This window comes from Choloepus didactylus, chromosome 5 (genome assembly GCF_015220235.1).
Source record: "Choloepus didactylus isolate mChoDid1 chromosome 5, mChoDid1.pri, whole genome shotgun sequence".
Lineage (NCBI taxonomy): Eukaryota > Metazoa > Chordata > Mammalia > Pilosa > Megalonychidae > Choloepus > Choloepus didactylus.
This window is the reverse complement of record NC_051311.1, coordinates 79,115,672-79,129,411: the sequence shown is the minus strand read 5'-3', so window position 1 is coordinate 79,129,411 and position 13,740 is coordinate 79,115,672. Positions and strand designations below refer to the sequence as shown.

General features: G+C 34.5%; 1 protein-coding gene across 2 annotated transcripts in view; it reads left to right on the top strand.

Moving 5' to 3' along the window:
• Positions 1-13,740, top strand: part of MDFIC (MyoD family inhibitor domain containing) — a 107,148-nt gene that overhangs the window by 50,879 nt on the left and 42,529 nt on the right. For both annotated transcript variants that reach the window (XM_037836339.1, XM_037836340.1), the window contains exon 4: positions 13,390-13,665. In XM_037836339.1, coding sequence (XP_037692267.1) covers positions 13,390-13,665 — 276 coding nt within the window. The remainder of the gene's footprint in view (positions 1-13,389; positions 13,666-13,740) is intronic.

The window sequence follows — 13,740 nt, the reverse complement described above, 5'->3', positions numbered from 1 at the left end:
TAGAAGAAGATATGTGCGGTATAACGAAAAATTTGGCTGATCTTTGTCCTCAGTTCCTGAGGAAGCAACCTCTGCATCTTTGGGATTTCCTGTAATAGGGGTGTCTTTAGTTTTTCATGCTAGGCTCAGGAACACACCTGATAGTTACAGGATGGGGCCAGAAGGAAGAGAAGCTTCAAATTGAGTTCAACCACATTGATTTTATCAATTGTGCCTATGTAATGAGACCCCATATAAACTTGGGATACTCAAAGACTCAAGGAGCTTCCATGATTGAGAAAATAATGTTACTGTGCCTGGAGGGTGATGTGTTCTGGAGGGTAACGCTCTCTGATTTCACATGGAAGGGACAGAGAAGCCGAGACCCTCTCAGACCTTGCCCTATGCATCTCTTCTTTTGGCTTATTTGACTTCTTTTAACATACTAAAACCAGAATTGTAAATACGGTGCTTTCAATGCATTCTGTTAGTCAGAAGTGTGGGTGGCCTGGGCCCCTGAACCTATGACTAGTACCTAAATGGCAAAGGATTACCCCTTAACCTGTGGAGTCTGGTTTAACTCTGGGTAGTCTGGATTAATGAATTATTGCAGTTTTTTCAGATGGTGTCAGAGCTGTGGTGTTGTAGAAGTTGCAGAAGTTTTTGCAAACCAAATACAAAATGTTTGTATAATATTGTTTTAAGCACATTAATCTTTAAATGTGGTTAATGAGGTTTTCCTCTTTAGCTAGTTGCTGGTATTTATGTTTTGGGTAACATTTTAATCCCAAAGAAATTAAAATTATCTTGATACTCTGATTCCTATTCCCCAAATAAGGCTGCAAAAATGTAAATCAGCCCTGTAAGGAGAAAAGATTTTAGTTTCAGAAGATAAGATGAGAATAATGAGAAAATAGTGTTATTTTTTATTTATTCATTTACATATTGAAAACTTTCCATTATGTTTAATTATAATCTGTTGTTCACATTACAAAAAAAAAAAAAAAAAAAGAATTCAAAATCCATATATATGAACCTCTATAGGTTTGGAAAACCTCACTGCACCATATTTCTTAATATTGTTGTTATGTTATGTGGGATAAGAAGTTTGCTCATTACTACTTTATGGAGGAAATCCTCCAGGATTTCCTGTAAGGGTTGGACATAATAATTAGGACCATCCCTGTCTTTGAGTCAATTCTTAGAATTTTGCTTGGAGTCTGAAATGTTCAAAGTACGTCAGAGAGAATTGTTTTTGGAACTAAAGCACAAAGTTCTCCGTGTCTCAGGCCATATCCTGAGGGAATTTATTGAAGAGTGAAAAGCCATCCTAATAAATTCTCACCAATGATCTTTGAGAGATATAAGTTCCATTAAGGCTCTGAGGAATCCATAAAATGGAATTTGCCTTTCTTCTGATTTTCTTTGTAAAGTTGCCAGAAATAAATTTACTTTCTAAATGTTCAGTTAGCAATCAATAGTTTACTTAATTCCATATCTCCTAACTGAAACTGCATTTCCATTGCTCTTAACCTCACGGAGATACTGGTTTTACATATACAAAGACTTTTTGAGTTTACTTTTACTACAGGGAGGGGAACAAAAAACTTTTAGATACATAATTTAGCACTGATTTTCTTATGCTGTTTCCAAAAAGGTTACTTAACTAGTATTTTTGATGCGTGTTGCCTACCCATTGTGTAACGGAGAGTTGCATTAACAAATGAGTACTTGAACTGCTAAAACTTACTCTACTGTAAGCCAGAAGCCTTGATCTTGAATAATTATGCTTTTTTGTGTAGCTATATTTTTTAATATTATATTAAGTTTTTGGTAACTGCCACCAAAATTGTGTCAAATAATGAGCTTTGTCTCTGGTCCCTTGCCTCACCGCTTTTGCTTATGAGCCCTGGGCTCTGCCCATCTCCTTTAGACTTTAACTGTTTCCTGTCGCTAGCACTATTTCTGTGGGTGGTGAGGCTTGACCCACGTTGCTGCTTTTCCCCAGGCTGCCTCCCTTGTGAATGAGACGTCTGCATTTCTGACGGACAGGGAGTAGGGGAGACATTTGAGAGGGCCTGGGATTTCAAGCTTCCACAGTTCTTGTCCCGCCCTGATATCTCCTATTCCATTTTCCAGTACTTCACATTTTCCTAATCAGCAGCCTAACTTTAGACAGTAACAAATAATTTGGCTGCTGAAATTCAGCTAATGTGTAATTTTCTGAACTTTGGTGGTTCCAGAGCACTGGCTACCGGGGTTGCTGCTTATGGTTATGTACCTGAGAACTGCATGAGAGTCAAATGGAGCTGAAATTCCTCCCATCTGCTCTACTCACCAAGCTTTGCACTCTAGCAAGGAAGTGTTTTTGAAATCTGTCTATACAGAGAGGAACACCTTTTTTGGATTTACACAAAAACAAAGTTGCTTGTTGCTGGCTGTGGCTGTGATGCCTGCAGGTAGAAAGAACTTTCTTTAATAAAGCTGCCTGCTTTTTCCTAGTTGGCTTTCTCCTTAGCCAGTTAAAATGGGGTTTGTCTTTTTACTTTAGTAGCTCCTGCAGATACAAGAAGTCCAATATACCTTTTTATATTAGTTTTCTGCAGAGTACCTAAAGTTCCAGCCTTAGTTCAAGCATGATTTGAATCCCAAGAATTAATAGCAGTTTATTTTAATGAATTACTGATCAATATTTGTGCTGGTTTGTATATTTATGTCCCCCAGAAAAAACCATATTCTTCAATGCATTCTTGTGGGGGCAGACATATTAGTGTGGTTTGGGTTGGAACCTATTGGTTCAGTGTCCATGGAGATGTGACCCACCCAACTGTAGGTGATAACTCTGATTGAATAATTTCCATGGAGGTGTGGCCCTGCCCATTCATCATGGTCCTTGTTCAGTTTACTGAAGCATTATATAAGCTCAGACAGAAAGAGCTCATAGCTAGCTGGAGCTGAGACAGACATTTTGAAGACGGCTGTTGGAAGCTGATGCAGACATTTTGGAGAATGCCATTTTGACCTTGGAGCAAACAGATGCCAGCCACATGCCTTCCCAGCTAACAGAGGTTTTCCAGATGCCAATGGCCTTTCTCCAGTGAAGGTACCCTATTGTTGATGGACACTTTATAGCCTTAAGACTGTAACTGTGTAACCAAATAAACCCCCTTGTATAAAAGCCAATCCATTTCTGGTGTTTTGCATTCTGGCAGCATTGGCAAACTAGAACAATATAGAAAACTGATTTTTCCAGTGTAGGACAGAATAATTCTTATTGTCCCTATTCTTGTCTTTACTTAGCCTACTTCTAAGTAATGAACTTCCTTTTATATTAGATCAGAGTTCTTAGTTTCAAGCTTTTGAACTATATCCTTGCCTTACAAGGAAGCCCATATCATACAGGGAGGGTTAAAGGGATCCAAGGGCAGGGTTAGGTCTAGAACCTGTGTCAGAAAGTAGCTCTGCATCTCTTCTAGTGTGTAAACCTAAGAATACTACATACCTTTTTTAATTAAAAATTTTTATTAGAGAATTTGTACCCACAAATTGTTTACAGAACAATAAGAATAAAATACAGGATTCTCATACACCTCCCCACTACCAGCACTTGCATTGGTGAGAAAAACTTGTTAAAATCGATGATAGCACTTTTTTGTGATTCTATTATTTTTTTAAAGTAGTTACTTCTGTTACAATTGATGAAAGATTGTTAAAGTAGTACCATTAACTATTGTCCATAGTTTACAGAAGGATATATTTTTCCTCATATTTCCAACCTGTTATTTTTTTCATGCATGTCTTTATTTAATGACTCATCTACCCATACACTGGATAAAGGAGGTGTCATGTCAGTCACAAAGTTTGTTTTTATATAATCACACAGTCACAAGATGAAAGTTATATGGTTATACAATCATTATCAAAGATCAAGGCTACTGGATTACAGTTCAACAGGTATTTTCTTGTGGCTATTCTAATACACTAGAAACTAAAAAGAAACATCTGTATAATGAGTCAGTAGTAGTCATAATCATTTGTTAAACCCTGACTTCTCAGTTACAACTCCTCCCTCCCATTTGATCATTCTCTCAATCTTCAGGGAATATCTAGGCAAGACCATTTTAACTTCTTCATGCTGAAAAGGGGTGTTGACATTATGGGGTAGAGGAATGAAACTGGTTGATGTTCTTGGAGAGACTGGTACCTCTGGGTTTCAGGGCTTATCTGGCATAGGAACCATCTGGAGGCCTTAAGTTTCTGAAAAGATAAACATAATAGGTAAAACTTTTATACAGTCTTAGAGCCCAGAATATTGCTGGTTGTGGCTTGGCACACTGTGGCAATCTGCAATACCTGGCTGAAACTACTGCACACTTTTTAACAGGTCTTCTAGTATTCATTGTGGTCCTCAAATGCTCTAATCAATGTATAAAGTCTCCACCTGACTTCTGGAGTTTCAAATCATTAGGTTTTCATTGTGGCTTTTCTTAGTTGTCATCTGCCCTAATATTAATGCAGTATACCCTTGCTTAATGTTTTTAAGTGCTGAATTTGGTTAAGTGAAGTATTCAGAAATATTACTAAAAAAGATAATACTTGAAAACTCCTATCCCATTGTGATAGATTATCAGGTGCTTTTTAATTGATTGCTTATAAAAGCAGATTCTAATGATAATATTTTTTATTTTCTTATAAACTTTATGGTGGTACACCAGCAAGGTAGAAGTAATGTTTAACTAATGCTCTGGAGATTGAAGCATGAGTAGTAGCTACCTGATACTTTTTGCCTTGCTGTTGTTTTGAGAAGTCTGAGGAAAGCTATTTGTTGAAACATAAGACATAGCACTAGAAATTTCAAATTTCTGCTTTCCCATTAATTTATGTTTTAAAAAATAAAAGGAATGCTTTTTTGTGTCATTTTAAAAAATAACAGATTTATTTGTCCTGACTATGCCCATTGTTATCTCTTAGAAAACTAGGGAGTGATTTTTAAAAAAACATGAAGACATTATTCTTTGTAAAGTTACCATATTATTAAAATTTCCGTATGTAAAATAGAATTTTAAAAGATCATGCTTTCATGCTGTCTTTTTTTTGAATGAACATGTTTTCTGTCATATAAAAACATTGTATAGGCTGTTTATTTCCTAAAGTAAAATAATAAATGTTAATTATATTTTTATATATATTATAGGCAGAGGTCAGTTAATTCAAATGATGGAAATAACTATTGAAGCAAAGGGATTCCACAGCAAACAAAAATACCGTCTTCCCTGTGGGATTATATGGGGAAACAATATGATATTTTAACATATAAAACATGTAAAAGACAGTAGTAATTCATAATAAAACCTAACTTAAAATTTTCTTTCTAAATATGTGGGTTGTGGGCTCCTGTTATTCAGATACGTTAGCTTGAAGGTATGGTATTAAAAACTTGCATAAAGTAGGACCAGATTCGTCATTCATTTGAGGATAAAAACAACCATTAGAGAAAAGCTGCACTTGGAGGGAATATAATACAGATTTTTGTTATTCATTGGTTTATTGTCTAGAGACTTTTCAGTGATACATGCGTATCTTAAAAGAAAATGCCAATTGCTTTCCTTAAAAATCCTGATTTTTGAATTTATATTTCTATCAGGTCATGAATTTCTTGAAAAATGAATGATAATGTTTGTGTCTTTATTTGAAACCTGTATATTTACAGAAAGGCTTTGGTTTACAGGAAAAAAAATTAAAAAAGAATAAAAAAATAGAAGCCAAATAAAGGAATGGAGTGGGGAATTATGTTGGGAAAGAGCAGGGGTAGGGAAACAAATGATATGGGCAATAATTTCATGAGGATTTACCATTTTCCCTCATTTTGCAGGTGAAGGACACTAACACCCAAAAAGGTGAAGTAATTTTCTCAAGATTACAGAGCTAGGAAATACTCACTCGAGAATTCCATCCCTAGCTTGTCTTGTTCTAAAGCCTGTTTCTTCCCACCATTTGTTGTTGCCAGCATCTTTTTTAAGAAAAGGTATAGCAGTTGAGCACAAATTGCTCCTGTTATAAAGGTGACCCACCCTTCCCAGTTTGCCTGGATCTGCCCAGGTTTTAAAACTGAAAATTCTGCATCCTGTGAACCCCCTCCGACCTTAGCAAACTGGGAGGGTCTGTCCACCCACCTGATATCTTCCGAGAGATGGTAAAGATGGAAATTTCACGAGTCATATAATTCTCTCCAAATGGCAGCATGAGGCTGGGATGCTTTCCTAGAAAATGACATGATGCCATTATTATGCTTCAATAATCATCAGATCATACATCATAAACTTCAGCTGCCTCCTAAGATCCACCACAGGCTATGGATTTGGCAGTGGTTTTTCTACTGCTATGAAGTACCTTTAGAAGTTTATACACATACACACACACATACATATATATTATATGTATATTCATTGTACATATTTGTTAATAGGCCCTGATAGAACTTATTAATGTTTTATAACCAGGATGCCAACACATTGATTCAGTGGCTTAAATAGGATAAAAGTTTATTTCTCTTGTAACAGTAACAGAGAGATGAGCATTCCAATTCAACAAAAGTCTCTGCTCCCTGTTGTCATGCAAATTATTTCTGTCTGTTTTCTTTGACACCCCTTAAGACATTTCCCTCACACATGACCAAAGCTGGGTTGCTGCCATGGTCAAGTCGTCCACGGTGGTGGGAGGGGATAAGAAAGTCTAGAGAGGCACTCATTCTCCGCAAGGGAAGGCTGAGGAATGGGATCTAGTCATGTGCCAGGACAATGGGGAAAATGCATTTGGAGGAAATCTAGCATTCTCCACCACAAGTCTTTACATAAATGTGTTTAAATACTTTCCATATTTTCTTTATGAAATGCAGGAAAAGATTGATTCTCCAAACCATTTCTAAAGTTTTGTGTTTTTGTTTGGGGTAGAAGTACTCCCATGCCCGTTAAGCTCATGGTTTTGTTTGTTTGTTCTGCCATAATTAGAACTGAGTTACTGTTAAAAATGCTATAAGATGTGATATAAACATAAGACAATTCTCTCCATTCAGGGAGTTCCCAGGCATATTATCTCAGAATTTGTTTGGGATTCTCAAATTGATTAACATTCCCCAAACACTAAGAACTTTAAAATATGTTTCAATATGTTAATTATATACGTTAAAGAAAATGAAGATGGAAAATAAGGTATGTGATGAAAGAGCTCAGAAGCTCAAGAGGTATATAAATAATTTCAGAAGGCCCTTGGAACAGAACTAAGGAAATAAATGTAGAAAATGCCAGAAGTGTCCAGGCTGTGTAAGTGTTAGGATGCAAGTTCCACCCAAGTTCTGCACACTGAGAAGCCTTGGATCAAGCTGAGGAAAAATGCTGGGTGTTAGTAGGTTTGTTGTAGTTGATTTTAGCCTAAATTCAAATTATATAGCAATAAATAAGGTAATATAGTTTTATCATATGAGTTCATATTGAAGCAACTTTTCATCTCCCTTAAGCTGTTATTGTATATATGCTTAGTATATATAATAAAAACATGATTTTGTTTTACATATATATAATCTCTGCCATCTTAATTTGTGTGTGTGTGAGTGTGTGGGTGATGTGTTTGTGTATATGCTTGTCCCCTAACGACTGTGGGATGCTGCTGTACTGGGGCATCCAGTTAAAAGTCATTAACTTGAGGAGGAATTTAGATTTACTCCAAGTCTTTTTCCCTTTCCATATTCTATTTGGATCACTTTGTTACTGGCAATTTAAAATCACAAGCATTTAATTTTGATTCTGTGTATGTGTGCAACAACCATTTAAACTGATTAAATGGCATGAGAATTTTTTTTTAATTTTATTAAATCTTGCTTGTGTAAAGTAACAGCGACTGAAGATTATTTGCACATGCTAATAGATTATAAGCTATAGCAAAATGTTGCTTTATATTGCTGCTCTAGCAGCTGCAGCTTCAAGTACAGTCATTGCTAGTTACTCTATATCACCCAGTTTTTTAAAAAAATTATCAAAAACAGTTCATGCTATTGACTCATTACTCCTGTATTTATTATTCTTATTGAAAATCACTAGACCTAATTCAACTGTTTTTTTTTTTCCTGATTGAAAATATTTGAACCTAGAAAGCACAGTATTTCTTAAGACATTTGTAACTATTCATGGATATTAAAATTACAATCATGCTGCATTGTGTGAGCAATGATTTTTTTAAAAATCTCTACATGTATGGTAAGCAGGTGACCAATGCTATCCAGGTTTGAAGATGCTGAATGCTCATATAACTGGTATTTGAAATTTTGATGTGTATTGCATTTGTTACTGAATATCAAGAATACATTTTTTTTTTGCTCTATAGAGGAAGTTTAAAATGGGGTCTTTTGTAGAAGCACCCATCCTGTTTAGAGTGATATAGCAGATGCTGAATGTTCACATATCAAACGAAATTCCAGCTTTCTGTAGAAAAGAGGTGTCAAAAAGTTTCTTTGTACCTTTAACGCATGTGATTATGTAGTACAAAATGCAGAGTTTGTAAAATTTCTTGAATATACAGGCAAAAAAATGAATAATTCAAAACAATTCATAAGTTCTACATTCTATTGTCCCTTTATAACGCAGGCAGAAGATAGCAGTGTGCTCCCAATAGAGCTGAATTTGCACAAGTTACACCTCTGAAAATGCCAGATGATCTATGGTCTACTTTTGAGAGCTGTCACATATGTAAAGATTTGAAAAAAGAAAGACAGCTGAATGAGAGCAGTAGATCATTAAAGGGAGAATGAGGGTCCCTAGGTATCACTTGTGTTTTAAGAAGCATTGTGTCGTTCCCATATTAGAATGCTTTTTTTTTTTTAAGCCATACACAATTTTTATAATATAAGGGAAAAAATATCTGTTTTAAACCAAGTAGTTGTGATTTGATTGGTCAGGCATTTTTGGTCTTTAGTCAGAAATAAAGTTGTCTGGCTCCTGCCACTTGGTTTCAGTTGTAATTTTACCATAAAATTTAAGTCTTCTCCGTGAAAAGATTATCAATAAAATTAAAACAAATGTCTCAAGATAACTAATGTTATCTAAATATATACTAGTTTTTATTTGACTGTGTGAATCTGGAAAAACCATTCAGCTAAGAAACTGTTTTACTGTCAAAAAACGGGAGTGGAGGGATAATGCTTGGTTACCTGACCCATAATACAAACTATAGTAAAAACAATTAGGTGACAGTGAAACAAAAATGAATGGACTATCATTTATCTGCCAACAGAAATAGATATCATTTTGAAGATTGAAATGTAGATAAGTTGTTAAGAATGTGTTAGAATATCACTCCAGCCATACACAGTAATTTGCAAATAGTCAATTTTGATAGTAGAAAAAGGTCAATTCTGCAGTTTTAAAAGTTGGTGGCAGGCCACAGTTGTCTTTTTACACACTTATTTTTATTTATTGAGAATGTTTAAGAGCTAGTAATTCTCAATTTATCTCGAATTATAGAATACGACAGGGCAATTTTTAGTTGATAAGGAGTCTTCCTAGCATCAGTCAGTGACATTTTGATTTAACCAGGCTCTCAGATTGCTTGAATTATTCTTTTCAGAGAAAAAGTAGCCCCAAATAGTCCTTTTATTTGGTGAAGATTACTGGAAAGCACCCTGAAAAGAAGTGAAAATTAGTTTCAGCTGTCTTCTTTGGCATCTATTTAAATACATATGCATATCCAGTTTTATGTTCAACCACAATCATTAAGTTGTCATTCTAGTGAATACAAGAGGTTACAGAAGCTGCAAACCACTCTCTAAATAAAACAATGTGCACCCCCATAAGAAATCTATCTCTTTTACAGATGCCTTGATGGTATATTTTAGTTATGAGAAGGGCATATATTGCGCCTAAACAGTCAAGTAAGCTTTTCTCTTTTTTCTTTTCCTTTTCTTGAGAAGTTGGGAGAAAAATAAAATATTTTGATAAATTCTACTACCATTACTTTGTGATATTCCCAAATATTTTCTTTGTAGACAATCATTACCCCTTTTTTGTCACTGAAAACTTAGAGGATTTCAAATATTAGTTTTAGGAATCAGGTATTAATGTTAATGACATGGTCTGAATGCATGCTTTTGTTTAAGTAACAGTGAATTTATCCTTTTTTGGAAATATATGCATTCATGAGTAGAATATTTTATATTTTGAAAGGTTTTTCTTCTATATATAGAGGGTAAGTGAAGAACCAAAGTAAACAATGGTCTGCCAAAGACATACTTAGACACAGTCTTTGTGAAAAGTATGTGCCAAGTCTTAGCTAATTCCCTGACCGGAGGTAATCAGTCCCTTTTAAATATATCACTACCGTGTATGACCGTTTTGACTTTGCATGCAATAATTTTCTAAGTAGAAGAGTTCTTAGTAACTAGATTCAATTTATGTTTCATAACTAATCATAACCATAAGCAGAAAAGAATACTAATTAAGACAGCAGTTTTTGCTTTAAAATTCCAGGAAATTAATATAATAGTAAAATGTTACTTAAAATATTTTATTTTGTTGCTGTTGTGGTTTTGCTGAAATGCTGTGATTGATAGCTTTGCTTATCTTACCCAATAAGGTAAATAATGGTTTTAATAATAATGTCATCACTTAACCACTGTAGACAGATCCATTTTGGGGGTGGGTCAGGGTTCTTAGTTGCAAAAACAATCTATCCTGCCTAGTTTAAATAGAAAACAAATTCATTAAAAGTCTAGCACATAGACTTTCCCAGAGCTACACAGCCAAGGACAATGCCCATCCGGTTAGCAGAGCTTCTTTAATGAAAACCCACTAAATGTAGCTTATGAGGGGTGACAGTGGGATTGGGAATGCCATAAGGACCAAACTCCACTTTGTCTAGTTTATGGATGGATGTGTAGAAAAGTAGGGGAAGCAAACAAACAGACAAAGGTACCTAGTGTTCTTTTTTACTTCAATTGCTCTTTTTCACTCTAATTATTATTCTTGTTATTTTTGTGTGTGTGCTAATGAAGGTGTCAGGGATTGATTTAGGTGATGAATGTACAACTATGTAATGGTACTGTAAACAATCGAAAGTACAATTAAAAAAAAAAAAAAAAAAAGTTTATCTGTCAAAATGGAATACAGATTGAGAATTATCATCCTAAAGGATACATTCCAGAAATGACTCACTGGCATTTTACTTTACGAAATTGGAGTGCTTACTATTTTTGATTTATCAAGATTTGTTAATTTCCTAGAACTGTCTCTGGGAGAAGAACCCATGTTGGTGAACAAGAAGTTATTTGTTTATGTTTATTTTTTTTTCACCTTCCCAAACACAAAATTGATAAGAAAGCAGCAAAACTAGATTTTGAAGAACAATAAAATCTTTACAATCTTTCTCAAAAAAAAAAAAAAAAAAAAGATAATTGAAAAGGGGAAAAAAAAAAAAAAAAAAAAAAAACCCACTGCTGTACCACTGGTCCACAGGTCTGCTGGGAAGCAGACACCAGAAGCTGTACCCATTGCCAAGACCAACAAATGCCTTCTCCACTGCCTGTGCCAAAGGATCCATCTCCCTGGTGTGACTGTTGCGTTGCATTGGTCACTTCTGAATGCATGGCACACATGGGTGCTTCTGATTGGCAGAACCTAGGTCAGACTCCTGCCCCCTAGCTGCAGAGGAGTCCAAGGCTGGGATAGGGGAACTTAGCAACAATTGTGGAGAGTGTTCAGAAATGCTAGGTAGCACAAATGATGAATATTTACGCTGCTTATTTTATGATTCATTGTCCCAAAAATCAAATTCATTTGTCCTTCCTTGGTGTAATGCTATTAAGATAATCTCTTATGTTTTCCTTTCGTAAGAGTTTTGCTTATTATACATTTAATACATCTGGAATTTATTTGTTTAATAATATACATATGCAAATATTTAGGACTCTACTCTTCCCTTGGTTTATGTTTATATCTGGTCTAATACCATACAGTGTGAGTTACTGTGGTTACTGTATAATCGACTGTAGAATAGTATGCACATATGTATAATACTGTATGCATTTATGCATATATTTATAATACCGAATGCACGTATGTATAATACTATATAAGTTACTGTATAATAAGTCTTCATATCTAATAAGTCAAGCCCCACAAACGTCTTTTTCTTTCTTAAAATCTTTGGGTCTGCTTGTCATGTTTCATTAAAAAAACCTTTTGGAAATTTTATGGGAATTGCATTAAGTATATAAATTGGGGAAAATCAGCAAATTTCTACTGCCCATTTATTTAGGTTTTTTTCTTATGTCCTTCAATAATGTTTTGTTTTTGCCATAAAAATCTCTGCCCATTTTTTTCTAGTTTAATTCCTAGATACTTACAGGATTTTGTCTGTTTGTTGCCCTGTTCTTTTGTTATTGTCAAGAGTAATTGGTTTCTGCTGGCATATTCAGCAGATTAAAATTGTTGATTTGGCTATGGTTGTTCCTGTATTGATCTTGATGAAACCTTATATGAGAATTTACAGTCTCTCAGTTTTTTTTCCAAGAGCATTCAAATCCTGTGTTCATCTCAAAAGTTTTGTTTCTGCCTTTCTAGGCCCCAGCCCTTTTATTTCTTTTTCTTGTTTATTGCTTTGACCAGGACCTCCAGTGTAGTATTGCAAAAGAGTGGTGAAGCTGGGCATTCTTTTCTTGGTCCTGACCTAAATGGGGGTACTTCTAAAGTGTCGATGTTTAATTTTGGTAGATATATGTTTTTATAGATTAAAGAAGTTCTTGTCTATTCCTAACTTTTCATAAGTGGATTATTTTTAAATCAAATTAAATAATAAATGTAGAAAAGATTTTCTTCAGTTTTTAAAATGAGATTATTTTTAAACTATGTTTCACTATATCTGGTCCAGTTTTGAATACTGAATTTGTTGCTCCTTTCTTTTTATCTCCAAAGATTTTGAAAATTGAGTAGTTTATTATTACCAAGGATATTGAGAAAATACTACTGTGTCTGTAGCATCCAGAAGAGGGTATAAAACATAGAAAACAATAAATATGTGCTGAATGAGTGTTGAATTATTTTCAGATTTCCAATTTCAGTTTTCTTGAAAAAATTTATTCTGTTCTTGTTGTATTACTTGGCTAAAGTTACCCTTGATAACCCATTGCCATTTTTGCCTTTTTATAATTATGTTTTCTCTATGTCCATATTTGCCAGTATTTTCCTTTGTTTTTCTTTCCTTCTTCATGTTAAGTATCATGGTTAAAATCCAAAAAACTCTGTTGCTGAATGTATTTTGATTATTTAAAAATATGTTAGTTTTTTTTTTTTTTTCTTAACTGGATAAACTTTTCCTGTTTTTTTTCTTTTTCTTTACTTTTTTTTTTTTTTTTTTTTTTTAATTTAGCCCAACCTCAGCCCTTGCCTCAGCTTCAAACTTCAGCACAGGAACCAAATGAAGAGGAAATAGTCAAGATAAAAAATGGCCACACAAGTCTGAGCAATGGCAATGGAATTCACCATGGGGTCAAACAAGTATCTGCAGATAATCGAAAACTCTCAGCACCTGTTTCCCAAAAAATGCATAGAAAAATTCAGTCCAGCTTGTCTGTAAACAGTGATATCAGTAAGAAGAGTAAAGTAAATGCTGTCTTTTCCCAAAAGGCAGGTTCTTCTCCAGAAGGTAAGTGTGACCTGTGTGCACGCATACTGTATTTGACCAGATGTAAAATAATATTCACTAGTAATTACTTGATCA